Raw genomic sequence first — 18,016 nt, 5'->3', positions numbered from 1 at the left:
GATGTGTTCAACAGATGGGTCGAGGCGTATCCGACTATCTATAGTAAAGCTGCTACTGTGGTTAAAGTCTTGATGAGGGAAATCATTCCCCGGTACGGTATACCAGCTCAGTTAAGTTCTGATAACGGCCCTCATTTTATTGGACAAATTAACAAGGAGTTTTGCTCCCAGTTGGGCATATGCCAGCAGTTACACTGTGCTTACAGACCGCAGGCAGCCGGGTTGGTTGAGAGACACAATCAGACCCTCAAAACTAAATTGGCTAAATTAAGAGCAGACACGGGACTGACATGGCTTAAGTTGCTCCCCGTTGCCCTCTTCCAGCTGCGGGTTACACCTGCGGGACCAGCCCGGCTCTCTCCCGCCGAGATTCTTTATGGCAGGCCTCTTAGAACTCCTTGGAGCCTGCAGGTTCCCAGACGGGTTCAGTTTCATCAGATGACTGAAGAAATGACCACCTATGTTCTAGCCCTTACGCAAGTGCTCAAGGAACTCCATGGCCCAGTCCGTGCGGCTCACCAGCCATTGCCCCAGTACCTAGCTCACTTTCAGTCCAGCCCGGTAGTTATGTCATGGTCAAAAAATTGGACTAGGAAGGGGTCGGAGCCGCGATGGGACGGGCCCTTCCAAGTTCTCCTTACCACCCCCACAGCAGTTAAAGTGGAGGGGCGAAGTGCTTGGGTCCACCTACATCACTGTAAATTGAGTCCATCTCCACTACTGTAAAAGGTCGGATACTAACCTGCCTCCCTTCTCCAGTGCTATTTTACAGGTGTGGAGCATGATGGAGTGGCTACGCATCGTCTGTCTGATATTTGGCCTCACTTCGCTTGGCGTGTTATTGGCGATGGACATGGAAAAGGGGAATATTATGTATCTGTGTAGCCCCAACCAATCTACAAGGATACATCACCTATGCAAAGGTGATGTTCTTCACTGCCCCCATATACGAGGACATGGTATCGACTCATGGAAGGTCATCAAAGTTAAGGAGAATGCGGGAGTCATGAAGCAGCTGCACCGGTCCCGGCGATGGGAAGGGAACATTATATGGACATTGCCTTGTTTTTGGAATACATGTAAATTTGATTTTGGATGTGTTAAAATTGGTACAATAAAGGTAACATCAGGCTGTCAGAAGAGTGTAGGAAGAGACCATGAGAAAGAGAAAGGGACTAGAGAGAGGACGGGGCGTGTGAGAAGGGAAGTACAGCTAGAACGTAGGTTACCGGGAGATGCACTTAAGTTAATTAAAGGCCAAACTGAGGAAAACCCGGGTAGTATGAATCTCTTCTACCAGATTTACCACCGTCTGTATGGCCAGGGACGGGTTGTCTGCTACCCAAACCCCGCAGCGGTGTCTAGGTTATTTTCTGTTTCACCGCTTTGGGGCACTCCCCAAACGGTGGTTCATTGTCAGCGTTCCGAGCCATTGCCCGAGCACGTCACTCTTCCTTACGATCCGGATTCAGCACCACCGGCTATTTGCCTTCCCCTCCCTCGGGATAATTCCCATTCACAGTACGATAGGCTGCGACGGTGGAGGGCGTACATACCTAGCCACTTCACTCCCAATAGGGATTCCCGGTCGTACGAGAATTGCTTCAGCAGTGAAGGATATGGCTGTTTGCTGGTAGAGGTGGACACAAATATAACATGTCTGTTCCCCACCTGTACGGACAGGAGGTGCCATATCACCCAGGCGTCTGGCCAATGCGTTTGTTACAACACCACTTGCGTTCCATTGAACGCTGGCCTCCAGCTCCTTTGTGGCTGGGCGAATGTCTCTCATATCACTGTTGGGAATAGGACTTTCCGCATTGCTGGGCGGCCCGAATGGGCATTTCAAAGTTGGATAAACTGGGCTACTGGGAGGTCCTTACGCAACCGATATGCTGATTGTGATGCCAGTCTCCACACGGAACAAGGATACTACTTTTTATTTAATGGTACGGCGACCAACGTTTTGTCACCCCCATTTCCCCGCCGAATTGCTATAGGGACTCTAGTCCCTACCACAGTCCCCTGCCCTTCGGCGTGGAACCTGCATAATCAGTTAGCACGCCGGGCAGTCTCTGCTGAATTTTGCGAGAACTGGAAAAAACCTCAGGTTCTTGCACCCAACCGGGGCCACTCAGCCGGGTGGGGCATTCTGAGCGTATTGACACTGGGAGGTGTGGGGGGTTCCTTGGCTGTTAGTGATCGGAATTATTTTATTTGCGGCCTTACCATCTTGGGAAATGAAACCTTGGGAGCCCTCGGGGCAATAACTAAGGAGTTGTCTCAGCTACGGTTGTTTGCAATGCAGAACCGGTATGCTCTTGACTATCTTCTGGCCCGTGAGGGTGGGGTATGCGCCATAGTACAGGGCAAGTGTATCATGGGTGTTCAGGACTTGACCGCTAACATTACTAAATTTATGGATCGCATACGGGATCACTTGGACGGGATGCAGGATCCTGACTCTTGGGGTAACTGGGGATCTGGAGGATGGAAGGACTGGTTGATAAATATGGCCATGTATCTAGTGGTAGCTATCGGCTGCATCTTTGTGGGCCTGGCCATCCTTAAATGTGTGATGGGTAGAATGCGGGGTGCACTAGATCAGATCACCGCCCCAATCACCGAAAAAAAAATTTAACTGTTAAAATCCATGAGGGTGAGGCAGATGAAGGGGGGCTAAGACAGGAATTGGAAATGCAGCGACGGATCTTTTTAGATGAGGAACCGTAGCTATAGATTGGATAGTTCGGTTATCATGGAATGATAAAAGGAGGGAATGACGAATGTGATATAAAATAGTTACTTTAGAGTTACTAGTTAATGTAATGTAGAAATAAGCCACTTTGATTCTTGCAGTTAGGGACAAAGGAATTTGAGACCGCATGGAAAAAGCAGGAAGAGGTGTGTCTATGAGAGTGATGCTGCATTGATAGGGGCCAGAGAAAGGGATTGGAAGTGAGCCAATCAGAATAGATCGAACAGGTCAGGAGGGACATAGGCTGACCTATGTCCGTCGAGTATGTGAAACTTGATACCATTTGAATTGATTTTGCAGAGATCCCTTTGTCTTTTAGTTCAGTCGTTTTCTGGGATGTAAGAGGCTGGATGTCTTTTACATTTCTGTAAGATGATTCAAGCTTGCAAGCTAAATAAATAACTTCTGTTTACGTGCGAATCCGTCTCAACTTTTATTGAGGCCAGACTGACAGAGAAAGAAATTTGGAGATCTACACTTGTGTCCAAAAAGGTTAGGTGGGGTTACTGGGATAAGGGTTAAAACTTGTATCCCAAGAAAAATATGCTTCATTTACTTAAAATATATTAAGTTTTATAATTTTACTAAATAGCTTAAATGTCTGAGCGTGTGGCTGGGAAGGCTTTGCAGCGAGGAGACCACCCTTGTTGGGGTTGAAGTAGCACCAAGAACGCGTGCCTTACACCAGTTCACCCTACACATTGCCGTAGATACAGAAATGTCTGTTAATTTATTAAATTTAGAGAATGATTTTTCTAATATGGGATAGTGGTGGGGTGGGGTTAGGTTGTAGGGTGAATGTGTTGGCTTAGGTGGGGTGCTCTTTCCAAGGGCTGCTGCAGACTCGGTGGGCCGAATGGCCTCCTTCTGCACTGTGATTTAAATACTGCAATGAAGTTACTGAGTGAATCAGATGGGTTTTTGCGACAATCGACAATGGTTTCATGGTTACCATTACTGAGATTAGCTTAATCTTTCACCAGCACCTTCCCAGACCCCCTCTCCTCCCCACAACTTAACCTCACAGGCCCCCTCTCATCCCTACAACTCAACCTCACAGGTCCTTTCTGAGGTTGAGACAATGGTTAATTTTTGAGAGGTATGTTCCTGAAAAATGTTCCTATTAAGGGACTTAGGGTTAGAGTATAGAGTATGGATTGATGGTCCAAGGAGTATTGTAATTGTAACCTAGGGTTTGAATCTGAATAATTGTAGCCATAAAAGGACTTAAGGTTAGGTTTTAGAGTGTGGGTAGGTGATGTAAGGGTGATAGTTGTAACTTAGGGTAGGTGTTTGGATATAAGTGTCGCTTAGGGGGCTTAGGATTAGGTATTTCGGTGTGGATAGGTAATGTGAAAGTTGTTGTATTAGTGTTAGGGTAAGTCATATACTATATGAATGAATATACATACTGGTGTTATGAAAAAAATAATTAATTTTTATTTTTATTTTTGTTCCCTACCCCCTACCTGTAGCTACAATTTCAAGCCAACAGGTTTCTTTGGGGGGATTTTTTGGGATAGATTTGTGTTTATTATCCCCTAGTTAGGGTTAGGATCAAGTTAGGGTTAAGATTCAGGTGAGACCATAGGACCAAGGTACAAAACTCCAGGCCTGAGGTATTAAAGTGGGCATGCAGGATAGGATCCCGTGTCGGAGTTTAAGGTCTGTATGTAGGGTCAGGGTGTGTGATTAGAGTGTAATGAAAGACTAAATAAGTGTTGTTTTTTGTGTTGAAAATTCTGTTATTTTTTAAGTTAGACCATTGGGGGACTTTGTTCCCAGATTTATAATCCAATGTCTCTCACGTCTTTTTCTTTGTGGAGTTGACCATTTGCTATTTGCTTCCAATCCTATGATCTGTAATGCATCGAGGCCATGTTCCATAAAATGTATGTTAATTAATTTATGCCTTTTGTGAGTACGGATCTCACTGCAATGTCCCGTGAGTGTGGTTCGTAAGGTGTTACCTGTTTCGCCAATGTACAGAATGTCACATCTTTTACATCGTATAACATAGACCAAATTTTTATGTTGGCATGTTATCTTAGCTACTTTTCCTGATCTAGAATTGTGAATTATAGATGTGATTTTTAAAAATTTGCAGCTTGTGCAGTTGGTACGACCACAATTATATTTCTCTTCCAAGGGAAGTTTGGTCTTGACCAAAAGGTCTTTTCAGTTCTTGTTTCTCTTGTAGGCAGTGACTATATTCCATTGGGTTAATAGAACAACGTCTTGTTTGAGTTTCTCAAAATGTTTTTTGATGAGCTTATTTATTTTTGTGGTTTTACTGTTGTACTGTATTACAAAAGGTATTTTTGAGGATAGATTTTTATTGCCGGAGGGGTTCTGTAATTCTGTTAGAAAGTTTGATTTGATATATCTAAGAAATCTTTTTGTGTAACCTCTATGTTGTAAGGCTGTGAATAAAGTATTTACTGCAGTCTCAAAATCTGAGTTTTCTGAGCAAATACGGCGGAACCTTGTCAATTGTGATTTAATGAGGCCTCGGAAGACGTGTTTTGGGTGATGGCTGTTGGTGTGTAGGAGTGCATGGGTGTCTGTAGGTTTAAAGAAAACTTTAGTAGCTAATTTGTATTCTCCATTACCCTTTATAACTTTGTATACCGTGGTGTCCAAAAAATCTATTGTGTGTTCATGTGTAATGACTTTAATTTTAATAGATGCGTGATGGTTGTTGAGGATATGTACAAATTGTTCAAACTCCAATTGTGTGTGTGTCCAAACACCCCATATATCATCTAGATATCTATAGTAGCATAATGGTGTTTTGGGGCACTTTTTGAAGACCGTTTGTTCCCATTCGGCCATGTAGATATTGGCATAGGCCGGTGCAAATTTTTTTCCCATTGCTGTACCCTTAATCTGTAAATAATGTTCATTATTAAATTGAAAGTCATTTCTCGTTAGACCTAAGTGTAATAATTGGACGAGGATTGCATCTGGTCTATTGGGTTGCCAATGTTTTTTAAAAATATTCCTCACCGCCTCAATTCCTCTATCCGTCTCAATGTTGGTGTAGAGGTTATCAACGTCCATAGTGAATAGCATTGTTTTAGAAGTGAGATTTAGGGATCTAACAATTTCAACGAAATGAAAGGTGTCTTTAATGTAGCTCGGATGTTTTTGGGCTAAGGGGTTTAGAAATGAGTCTATGTACTCTGCAATTCTATAGGATTCGCTCCCACAGTCTGAAACTATGGGTCTACCTGGGGAATTTTATGTGGAACCGTCCATGTTTCCGGATTTTTATGTATTTTTGGGAGGAGATAAAATATCCGTGGTAAAGGTTGAAATTGTGTAAAATAGTCCAATTGTTTTTCGGTAATATACTGTAAACTGTGTAATTGTACTAACAAGCCTGTAATCTGGTCATATGTTTGATGGTATATTGGTGTTGATAATTTAGTGTAATACTCAGTGTTGTTAAGTTGTCGATAAGCTTCAAAAAGATACTGTTGTCGATCCATAACAACAATATTATTTCCTTTGTCCGCTGGCTTTATGATGATATCTAAGTTAGATTTAAGCTGCATGATTGCTTGTCGCTCCATTCTCGTTAAGTTTTGTTTATCTTTTACTTGTTTGATTTTTGTGATGTCTGAATTGATTTTTTGGATAAAACGTTTTATTTCTGGGTCTATTTTTTGTTCCGGTGGGTTCCAATCTGATTGGGGTAGGAAGGGTTGTTTGTCATCTGATGTTGCATATTCAAAGAAACTGAGAATTTTAATTCTTCTGTAAAACCTTTCAAGATCTATTTGAATTTGTGTATTGTCTGGCTTTTGTACTGGGACAAAGGTTAATCCTTTGTTTAAAATCTTTTCTTGTATCATGGTAAGTTTGAATGTGTTTGATATGTTAACTATTGTATTGTTGAGATTAAGTGGTTCTTCTTGCAGGCTCGTTTTGTTGCCGTGTAAGTGTGTTAACCAATTATTTAATATAGCTATAGCTGTTTCGTCCGTCCAATGAATGTTATCTAACTGGACTTGGAAAAATTTATTCGGAATTGCTGGGATGAAAGAATGCTGGTTAATGCATTGGTTTAATCCTGGATCCCCTCTCGAACTGCATTGTGTTGTACCTACACCTCAGGGACTGCCGTGCTTCAAGGTGGTGGTTCACCACCACCTTCCCAAGGGGCAATTAGGGATGGGCAATTAATGCCGGCCTAGACCATGAAATCAAAAACAAAATGCTGAGATGATGTCCTCTTCTGAAGGAAACTGGAACGGGGCATGGTTTAAAAACACAGGGTCTGCCGTTTAAGATGGAGATTAGATGACATTTCTTCTCTAAGAGGGTGAACTGTGTTTGGAATGGCCTTCCCCAGAGAGCAGTGTAGGCAGGATCACTGGTCATAGGCCCGAGGTGGTATATATGTTGGGCTGGATTCTCTGTCATTGGCACTACGTCGCCACACTGGCGTTAAAACTGGGGACTTTCACACCAGAAAAACTGGCGTCAAAAGGCCACATAATCGCAGCTAGCAGTGACCCGGTGTAAATCTAGCTGCAGATATGGGGGGTCAGAGGCCGCGCATGCGCACGGCTGCGGCCTCCAGCGGCCACGCCGTGCTCCATGGCGGACTCGGACCGGGAGCTGGACCCTGCAAATAGACCCCGGATCGGCCGGCACCGGTCCCGATTCCGTGTGGGGAAATGGATTCTCCGCCCCCGTTCCGGCCGCAATTTCAGCGTTGGGGTGCGGAGAATCCAGCCCATGGTATTTTATATCTGTTGCAGTAATATTATTGAAGAATCTAGGTTGAGGTTTCCAGACACTATGGATGCAGCTGTAATTAAGATGTTGTAAAAGTGAGGTCAGCATTCATCCCAACCAAAAATGAGTTTATAAAGAGAGGCTTAATGGATTTTTAAAAATGATTCCTGGAGATTCCCTGGGGAATAATTAGATAATTTTAGCCATTGGCCGGAGTTCTCCGGCTTTTGCGATTCACTTTTCCAGCCAGCAACGCAGCAGCCCACGGGTTTCCTAGCAGTGTGGAGTGGCTTCAATCGGTAAGCCCATTGACAAGCGGCGGGAAGACAGAACCTGGCCCCAGCGAATGGCGCACTGCAGAGAAACACACGGCTGGGGAACTAGAGAATCCAGCCTGTTGCGTTTAGACTTGGGTAAGCAGGTCAGGGGATCTGAGTGAGATAAAGATGATGTAATTAATGAGAGGAGCCAGGTCTGTAGCAGGCAGTTGAACTTTGAATTTTCCTGGGAGCTTTGAGCTGAGCTGTCACTTTTGCAAAAGGCTGTCAGGTTAAGCAGTAGTCTGACACATCTGCAAGGAATCTTCAAGGCTGTTTCCTCACAAGGTCTCTGTCCCTCTCTCCAAGGAGTCTTTCAAAGAAAACTATTCAAATGTACCGCAAGTATCTCTGTGTTTGCTAACTTTATTTACAAGTGTTTTTTATCCTGTGAAGGTTTTGCTAGTCTGGATATAGAGAAGATATCAGTTCGGGGAGGCAGTGGCAAAGTGGTATTGTCACTGGACTAGTAAACCAAAAACCCAAGGTGATGTTTTGAGGACCCAGGTTCAAATCCTGCCACTGCAAATGATGAAGTTAGAATTCAATAAAAATCTGGAATTAAAAGCCTAATGATGACCATGTGTCGATTGTCGTAAAAACCCATCTGGTTCACTGATATTCTTTAGGGAAGGAAATCTGCCGTCCTTACCCGGTCTGGCCTACATGCGACTCCAGACACACAGCAACGTTATGACTCTTAACTGCCCTCTCAAGGGCAATAATTGCTGGCCGAGCCAGCGATGCCCACAACCCATGAACAATTTTTTTTTTAAAGTTAGAAGGGCCACACAGTGGGTAGCACTGTTGCTTCACAGCTCCAGGGTCCCAGGTTCGATTCCCGGCTTGGGTCACTGTCTGTGTGGAGTCTGCACGTTCTCCGTGTGTGCGTGGGTTTCCTCCAGGTGCTCCGGTTTCCTCCCACAGTCCAAAGATGTGCAGGTTAGGTGGATTGGCCATGATCAATTGCCCTTACTGTCCAAAAAAAGTTGGGTGGGGTCACGGGGATAGGGTGGAGGTGTGAGCTTAGGTAGGGTGCTCTTTCCAAGGGCCAGTGCAGACTCGACGGGCCGAATGGCCTCTTTCTGCACTGTATATTCGATGATGGCCCTGTGGAGGTGGGAGGGAGCACAGATCGGGGCGCCCTTTAAAGATGGCGTCCTGATCTCTGTGCGGCCTGGCTTGAGGGCTCAGGCCCTGCCCCGTCGGAGCCAAGGTGCAACACACACCCAACGGTTTTCCTCCTGACAGAGTGTCAGAAGAACTGGACAAAACAATCTGGCCGTGCTCCTGGAGAGAAATATGGCGGCTTTCAGTCAGAACCTGACAGTTTTGTCATTTTTGTCCAGAAAATTCCATCCGCCATGTTTCTACATGAACTGTATAAAACGCTGGTGAGGCCACAGCTGGATTGTGTACACAGTTCTGGTCACTACATTACAGGAAGGGCATCATTGCTCTGGAGAGAGAATGCAGAGGAGATTCACTAGAATGTTGCCAGGGCTGGAAAATTGCAGCTATGAGGAGAGATTGTAGAGGCCGGGGTCGTTTCCATTAGAACAGAGAGGATGAAGGGGTGACCTGATTGGGGTGTACAAATGATGAGGGGCCGAGACGGGGGGGACAGGAAAGACTAGTTTCCCCTGAGTTGAGGGGTCAATTACCAGGGGGCATAGAATTAAGATAATTGGTCGAAGGATTAGAGGGGACAAGAGGAAATGTTTTTTCACCCAAAAGGTTTGAGTTCTCACGTTCTTCAACACTTCAGGTACCTCTTCCTCCATTTCTATACAGCGCCTTGGTGAGGCCACACCTGGAGTATTGTGGGCAGTTTTGGTCTCCTTCTCTGAGGAAGGATGTTCTTGCTCTCGAGGGAGTGCAGCAAAGGTTTACCAGACTGATTCCAGGGATGGTGGGACTGTCACATGAGGAGAGATTGACTCGGTTGGGATTGTTCTCGCTGGAGTTCAGAAGAATGAGGGGGGATCTCACAGAGACTATAAAATTGTAACAGGACTGGACAGGGTAGATGCAGGGAAGATGTTACCAATGATGGGTGTGTCCAGAACCAGGGGTCACAGTCTGAGGATTCAGGGTAAACCATTTCGGACAGAGATAAGGAAACACTTCTTCACACAAAGAGTGGTGAGCCTGTGGAATTCATTACCACAGGAAGTAGTTGATGCTAAAACTTTGAATATATTCAAGATGCGGTTTATAGCGCTTGAGGAGAATGGGGTAAAAGGCTATGGGGAGAAAGCAGGATTAGGCTATTGAGTTGGATGATCAGCCATGATCGTGATGAATGGCAGAGCAAGCTCGAAGGGCCAAAAGGCCTCCTCCTATCTTCTGTGTATCTCTGTATTCCTGTTCATAATTTTGAAATCAAATTTTCAAGGATGGTTAAAAAATAAGATTCGGACAGGCAGAGCCGGAAACGGAGCAGGTTTGCAATGCAGTGAGGGATGAAGCCTGAAATTTCAAACTAGCTCTAGAAGTATTTTGCACCAGGAAAGCGAGTATAACCTGCAAGCAGAAATGAATTATTGAAATTAAATGTGGCTCGGAATGGTCCAGGGTGCTTGCCAGTTGTGCAAGTTGCATATGCCACTTACCTTGTACTTCCACGCGAAAGTAGGTATGTTTGTGCAGAATCTCGTTCTGCGAAGGCTGGATTGCAGTCATGTAATAGAGACCACTGTCGACCACTTCTAACTTCTTCAGTAAGAGAGACCCAGTCTCCATATCAAACTTCACACGCCGTTCGAAATAGGAATTGAAGGCCACAATATTACTGTAAGATGTGTACTGAAGAATGATCTGTTCAGTTTCTGTCCCCAGGTACTGCCAAGTGATCTTCAGGGTAGCAATGTCTTTCATGGGTTTCAGCAGGGCAGAGGAACCGACAATTTGGGTTATCTTGATTGGGTGAGGCATCCTGTCGTCTTGTTCTGAAAGAAAGTAGTTAGTTGAGAGGAACATGGATTTACACTGAAGTGACATGATTTTTCACGTAACTTAAAGGAAAAATTACCTGATTTATTAAAGGTTTATGAGCTTCAGCCTACAGGAGCATGCAACAACCTCACTAACATATAGCACCTTAAGTGTGATGAGTCATAGCAAGTTGCTTCATAGGGACGTTATTAACCATCGAGTCACTGCCAGGGTGACAATAGCGCTGCCAGGCCATCAGTGCCAGGGCCTGAGGGGGTGGGGGGGATGATGCCCATGGCTGCGAGGGTTCGCACTGTTGCTTCACAGTGCCAGGGTCCCAGGTTCGATTCCCACTTGGGTTACTGTCTGCGCGTTCTCCCTGTGTTCCGGGTGCTGCGGTTTGCTCCCACAAGTCCCGAAAGACGTCCTCAAGCACCCTTTCAAAATGGCGAACCATGTTTAACTAACTTGCTTGAGGTTTTTTGAGGAGGCAACAGAGAGGGTTGATGAGGGTAACATGGTTGATTTGTGAGCAGAGACTTCCAAAAGGCATTTGATAAAGGGCCAGATTTGCGGGCAAAGTTGCAGCTCGGAATAAAAGAGACAGTGGAAACATGCATACGAAATTGGCAGTGACAGGAAACAGAAAGCGGCAGCTAGTTTGCAGACTGGAGAAGGCCTCACGTTTACCTGCACTGAAATCCGTTTGCCACAGTTTTGCCCATTCATTGAATCTATCAGTCCCCTTATAATTGTATGTTTCTATGTATGTACAGATTAACTTACTTGCCTTGCAGGTCAGCTGTTGAGTTCGGGAGTGAGAGCTGGGACCTTATCAGCGCGGGAATTTTGAAAAGCGCGGGGGCTGCGAGACAGAGGGGACCATTTAAAAGGTTGCTGTCTGTGGTGAGGTGAGTACAGATTAACTTACTTGCCTTGCAGGTCAGCTGTTGAGTTCGGGAGTGAGAGCTGGGACCTTAGAATCAGCGCGGGAATTTTGAAAAGCGCGGGGGCTGCGAGACAGAGGGGACCATTTAAAAGGTTGCTGTCTGTGGTGAGGTGAGTACATATTAACTTACTTGCCTTGCAGGTCAGCTGTTGAGTTCGGGAGTGAGAGCTGGGACCTTAGAATCAGCGCGGGAATTTTGAAAAAGTGCAGATTAACAACTTGCTTACCTTGCAGGCCAAGTCGATTTCAGCAGGAGCGGAGCAGGTTAGTCCATTTCTGCGGGGGCAGTGCGGAAGTGATTTCTGGGAGGTAAGTTTCTCCTTTAAATAAATTTTTTAAAAAAAATTCTAGTGTTTAAGGTGGGAACAGGAAGTCGACCCGCGGACGTCTGGGAAGACCCTCACCAATAAATTCTGGTGGAGAGGAAACCCGAGACACTACACGTGTAGTGTCTCCCACCCGCCCTCCTCCTCTAACCTAATAATAAAACCCTTTGGAGTGAGGTAAGTACCATATTTTATTATTGTTATTAATAATTTTTATTCTTTCTTTTTTTTTTATATATAAAATTTTTTTTTTTTAAATTTAGTTGTTAGCCAGATCTTGGTAGAAAGTTAGAGGAATGGCAGGGAAGGGAGTGCAATGTTCCTCCTGCAGGATGTTTGAGGTGAGGGATGCCGTTAGTGTCCCTGCTGATTTTACCTGCAGGAAGTGCTGCCATCTCCAGCTCCTCCAAGACCGAGTTAGGGAACTGGAGCTGGAGTTGGAAGAACTTCGGATCATTCGGGAGGCAGAGGGGGTCATAGATAGCAGCTTCAGGGAATTAGTTACACCAAAGATTGGAGATAGATGGGTAACTGTAAGAGGGACGGGGAAAAAACAGTCAGTGCAGGGATCCCCTGCGGTCGTTCCCCTGAGAAACAAGTATACCGCTTTGGATACTTGTGGGGGGGACGACTTACCAGGGGTAAGCCATGGGGTACAGACCTCTGGCACAGAGTCTGTCCCTGTTGCTCAGAAGGGAAGGGGGGAGAGGAGCAGAGCATTAGTAATTGGGGACTCTATAGTCAGGGGCACAGATAGGAGATTTTGTGGGAGCGTGAGAGACTCACGTTTGGTATGTTGCCTCCCAGGTGCAAGGGTACGTGATGTCTCGGATCGTGTTTTCCGGGTCCTTAAGGGGGAGGGGGAGCAGCCCCAAGTCGTGGTCCACATTGGCACTAACGACATAGGTAGGAAAGGGGATAAGGATGTCAGGCAGGCTTTCAGGGAGCTAGGATGGAAGCTCAGAACTAGAACAAACAGAGTTGTTATCTCTGGGTTGTTGCCCGTGCCACGTGATAGTGAGATGAGGAATAGGGAGAGAGAGCAATTAAACACGTGGCTACAGGGATGGTGCAGGCGGGAGGGATTCAGATTTCTGGATAACTGGGGCGCTTTCTGGGGAAGGTGGGACCTCTACAGACAGGATGGTCTACATCTGAACCTGCGGGGCACAAATATCCTGGGGGGGAGATTTGTTAGTGCTCTTTGGGGGGGTTTAAACTAATGCAGCAGGGGCATGGGAACCTGGATTGTAGTTTTAGGGTAAGGGAGAATGAGAGTATAGAGGTCAGGAGCTCAGATTTGACGTCGGAGGAGGGGGCCAGTGTTCAGGTAGGTGGTTTGAAGTGTGTCTACTTCAATGCCAGGAGTATACGAAATAAGGTAGGGGAACTGGCAGCATGGGTTGGTACCTGGGACTTCGATGTTGTGGCCATTTCGGAGACGTGGATAGAGCAGGGACAGGAATGGATGTTGCAGGTTCCGGGGTTTAGGTGTTTTAGTAAGCTCAGGGAAGGAGGCAAAAGAGGGGGAGGTGTGGCGCTGCTAGTCAAGAGCAGTATTACGGTGGCGGAGAGGATGCTAGATGGGGACTCATCTTCCGAGGTAGTATGGGCTGAGGTTAGAAACAGGAAAGGAGAGGTCACCCTGTTGGGAGTTTTCTATAGGCCTCCAAATAGTTCCACGGATGTAGAGGAAAGGATGGCGAAGATGATCCTGGATATGAGCGAAAGTAACAGGGTAGTTATTATGGGAGACTTTAACTTTCCAAATATTGACTGGAAAAGATATAGTTCGAGTACATTAGATGGGTCGTTTTTTGTTCAGTGTGTGCAGGAGGGTTTCCTGACACAGTTTGTTGACAGGCCAACAAGAGGCGAGGCCACATTGGATTTGGTTTTGGGTAATGAACCAGGCCAGGTGTTGGATTTGGAGGTAGGTGAGCACTTTGGGGACAGTGACCACAATTCGGTGACGTTTACGTTAAGGATGGAAAGGGATAAGTATACACCGCAGGGCAAGAGTTATAGCTGGGGGAAGGGAAATTATGATGCCATTAGACGTGACTTGGGGGGGATAAGGTGGAGAAGTAGGCTGCAAGTTTTGGACACACTGGATAAGTGGAGCTTGTTCAAGGATCAGCTATTGCGTGTTCTTGATAAGTATGTACCGGTCAGGCAGGGAGGAAGGTGCCAAGCGAGGGAACCGTGGTTTACCAAAGAAGTGGAATCTCTTGTTAAGAGGAAGAAGGAGGCCTATGTGAAGATGAGGTGTGAAGTTTCAGTTGGGGCGATGGATAGTTACAAGGTAGCGAGGAAGGATCTAAAGAGAGAGCTAAGACGAGCAAGGAGGGGACATGAGAAGTATTTGGCAGGAAGGATCAAGGAAAACCCAAAAGCTTTCTATAGGTATGTCAGGAATAAGCGAATGACTAGGGACAGAGTAGGACCAGTCAAGGACAGGGATGGGAAGTTGTGTGTAGAGTCTGAAGAGATAGGCGAGATACTAAATGAATATTTTTCGTCAGTATTCACTCAGGAAAAAGATAATGTTGTGGAGGAGAATGCTGAGCTCCAGGTAAATAGATTAGATGGCATTGAGGTAAGTAGGGAAGAGGTGTTGGCAATTCTGGACAGGCTGAAAATAGATAAGTCCCCGGGGCCTGATGGGATTTATCCTAGGATTCTCTGGGAGGCCAGGGAAGAGATTGCTGGACCATTGGCTTTGATTTTTATGTCATCATTGGATACAGGAATAGTGCCAGAGGACTGGAGGATAGCAAATGTGGTCCCTTTGTTCAAAAAGGGGAGCAGAGACAACCCCGGCAACTATAGACCGGTGAGCCTCACGTCTGTAGTGGGTAAAGTCTTGGAGGGCATTATAAGAGACAAGATTTATAATCATCTAGATAGGAATAATATGATCAGGGATAGTCAGCATGGCTTTGTGAAGGGTAGGTCATGCCTCACAAACCTTATCGAGTTCTTTGAGAAGGTGACTGAACAGGTAGACGAGGGTAGAGCAGTTGATGTGGTGTATATGGATTTCAGCAAAGCGTTTGATAAGGTTCCCCACGGTAGGCTATTGCAGAAAATACGGAGGCTGGGGATTGAGGGTGATTTAGAGATGTGGATCAGAAATTGGCTAGCTGAAAGAAGACAGAGGGTGGTGGTTGATGGGAAATGTTCAGAATGGAGTTCTGTCACAAGTGGAGTACCACAAGGATCTGTTCTGGGGCCGTTGCTGTTTGTCATTTTTATCAATGACCTAGAGGAAGGCGCAGAAGGGTGGGTGAGTAAATTTGCAGACGATACTAAAGTCGGTGGTGTTGTCGATAGTGAGGAAGGAAGTAGCAGGTTACAGAGGGATATAGATAAGCTGCAGTGCTGGGCTGAGAGGTGGCAAATGGAGTTTAATGTAGAGAAGTGTGAGGTGATTCACTTTGGAAGGAAAAACAGGAATGTGGAATATGTGGCTAATGGAAAAGTTCTTGAAAGTGTGGATGAGCAGAGGGATCTAGGTGTCCATGTACATAGATCCCTGAAAGTTGCCACCCAGGTTGATAGGGTGGTGAAGAAGGCCTATGGAGTGTTGGCCTTTATTGGTAGAGGGATTGAGTTCCGGAGTCAGGAGGTCATGTTGCAGCTGTACAGAACTCTGGTATGGCCGCATTTGGAGTATTGCGTACAGTTCTGGTCACCGCATTATAGGAAGGACGTGGAGGCTTTGGAACGGGTGCAGAGGAGATTTACCAGGATGTTGCCTGGAATGGAGGGAAAATCTTATGAGGAAAGGCTGATGGACTTGAGGTTGTTTTCGTTAGAGAGAAGAAGGTTAAGAGGAGACTTGATAGAGGCATACAAAATGATCAGAGGGTTAGATAGGGTGGACAGTGAGAGCCTTCTCCCGCGGATGGAAATGGCTAGCACGAGGGGACATAGCCTTAAACTGAGGGGTAATAGATATAGGACAGAGGTCAGGGGTAGGTTCTTTACGCAAAGAGTAGTGAGGCCGTGGAATGCCCTACCTGCTACAGTAGTGAACTCGCCAACATTAAGGGCATTTAAAAGTTTATTGGATAAACATATGGATGATAATGGTATAGTGTAGGTTAGATGGCTTTTGTTTCGGTGCAACATCGTGGGCCGAAGGGCCTGTACTGCGCTGTATTGTTCTATGTTCTATGTTCTATACAGCTTGCAATGCTGTCATCAGCACATCAAAATATATTGTTTTCTATTCCAAAGTCATAAATGAATATAGTTCTGACCCTCAACTCCTCGCAGGAGTAGCTGCCCATTCACCCTGCACCATACCTCCTTGCAATCAGCCAATTCCCGATCAGGTTCCTAAAAGGCAGGAATTTCTAAGCAAACACAGCAACTTAATGTAACAAAGAATGCTGAGGTGTGGTGGGAGATATCAACTACACTGTTCGGTAGCACAGTGGTTAGCACTGTTACTTCACAGCATCAGGATCCCAGGTTCGATTCCCGTCTTGGGTCGCTGTCTGTGCGGAGTCTGCGCGTTCTCCCCGTGTCTGCGTGGGTTTCCTTCGGGTGCTCCGGTTTCAGGCTAACACAGTGGTTAGCACTGTTACTTCACAGCGCCAGGGTCCCAGGTTCGATTCCCGGCTTGGGTCATTGTCAGTGCGGAGTCTGCACGTTCTCCCCGTGTGTGCGTGGGTTTCCTCCGGGTGCTCCGGTTTCCTCCCACAGTCCAAAGATGTGCTGTTCGGTGAATTGGACATTCTGAATTCTCCCTCTGTGTACCCGAACAGGCGCCAGAATGTGTCGACAAGAGGCTTTTCACAGTAACTTCATCGTGGTGTTAATGTAAGCCTACTTGTGACAACAATAAAGGTTATTATATTTTTAAGGATGTCTCCTTCCAACAGAACTGAAAATGAAGTGAATTCTTTCCACCTCACATCACTTCCACCTACTTGAAACTGGATCCAAGTTACCAATTGCCCCCTGTCGCTTTTCTGGTTTCTGATAAGCATGCCGATCCTCTGCGTCCAGATCCATGTCAGGATCTGATCTCGCCCCATCATACTGGAAAGGTGTTGTCTCATTCCTTGACGGAATGTATTCCCACAGCTTCAAATCATCGCCGTAAAGCTCTCCTTCTGTAATCCAAGACAGCAGCAACGGAGAATGTTTGTTGGCAAACAGCGCTCCTTCTGTGAAACCTGTAACAACAAGAATGGTTGGGTTTAACAGGACAAGATGTTGCAGCCTTACAAAGATTTCATTCATTAGAAGCATTGTTAGAGGGCAAATCGGGGTGATAACAATGCTGGACACCAGCAGCCATGATGAGAGGTGAGATCAACTGAAAGCCACCCCACTGGCATCTCTGGGAATTGCAGCTGAACTCGGGACTTGTGGGTGGAAACCCTCTTCCTCCCTCAAGTCCCGAAAGACGTGCTGTTAGGTGAATTGGACATTCTGAATTCTCCCTCTGTGTACCTGAACAGGCGCCGGAATGTGGCGACTAGGGGCTTTTCACAGGAACTTCATTGCAGCGTTAATGTAAGCCTTGTGACAATAATAAAGATTATTATACCTCTCCCTCCCTCCTCCCTCCTCCTCCCCCGCCGTCCCTCCCCCTCCCTTCGTTCCCTCACCTCCCCCCCCCACCCCCTGCCCTCCTCCCTCCCCTCCCCACCCCCCTCCCCCCTCCCTCCCCACACCCCCCCTCCTCCCCCCCCCTTCCCCCCCCTCACCCAACCCCCCCCCACTTCCCCTCCCCCCCCAACCCCCCTCCACTCCATCCCCCCTCCCTTCCCCCCCACAACCCTTCCCTTCCCCCCTCCCCTTCCCTTCCCCCCCCTCCCAACCCCACCCTTCCCCCCCTCCCTCCCTCCCTTCCCCCCCCCTCCCCAACCACCCCCCACCCCAACCCCCCCAATCCCCCCCACCCTCACCCAATTCCCCCCCCTCCAACCCAACCCCCCCCCAACCCACCCCCCACCAA

General features: G+C 46.5%; 1 protein-coding gene across 1 annotated transcript in view; it reads right to left on the bottom strand.

Moving 5' to 3' along the window:
• LOC140389184 (uncharacterized) overlaps positions 1-17,304 on the bottom strand; it is a 153,039-nt gene extending 135,735 nt beyond the window's left edge. The window contains exons 1-2 of the mRNA XM_072473346.1: positions 16,980-17,304; positions 10,440-10,775 (exon numbers count right to left, since the gene is read on the bottom strand). Of these exons, the coding sequence (XP_072329447.1) occupies positions 10,440-10,775; positions 16,980-17,304 (661 nt within the window). The remainder of the gene's footprint in view (positions 1-10,439; positions 10,776-16,979) is intronic.
• Positions 17,305-18,016: the final 712 nt, after the last annotated feature.

Source organism: Scyliorhinus torazame, chromosome 14 (assembly GCF_047496885.1).
Source record: "Scyliorhinus torazame isolate Kashiwa2021f chromosome 14, sScyTor2.1, whole genome shotgun sequence".
Classification (NCBI taxonomy): Eukaryota; Metazoa; Chordata; class Chondrichthyes; order Carcharhiniformes; family Scyliorhinidae; genus Scyliorhinus; species Scyliorhinus torazame.
This window is presented reverse-complemented; position numbering and strand designations above follow the sequence as displayed.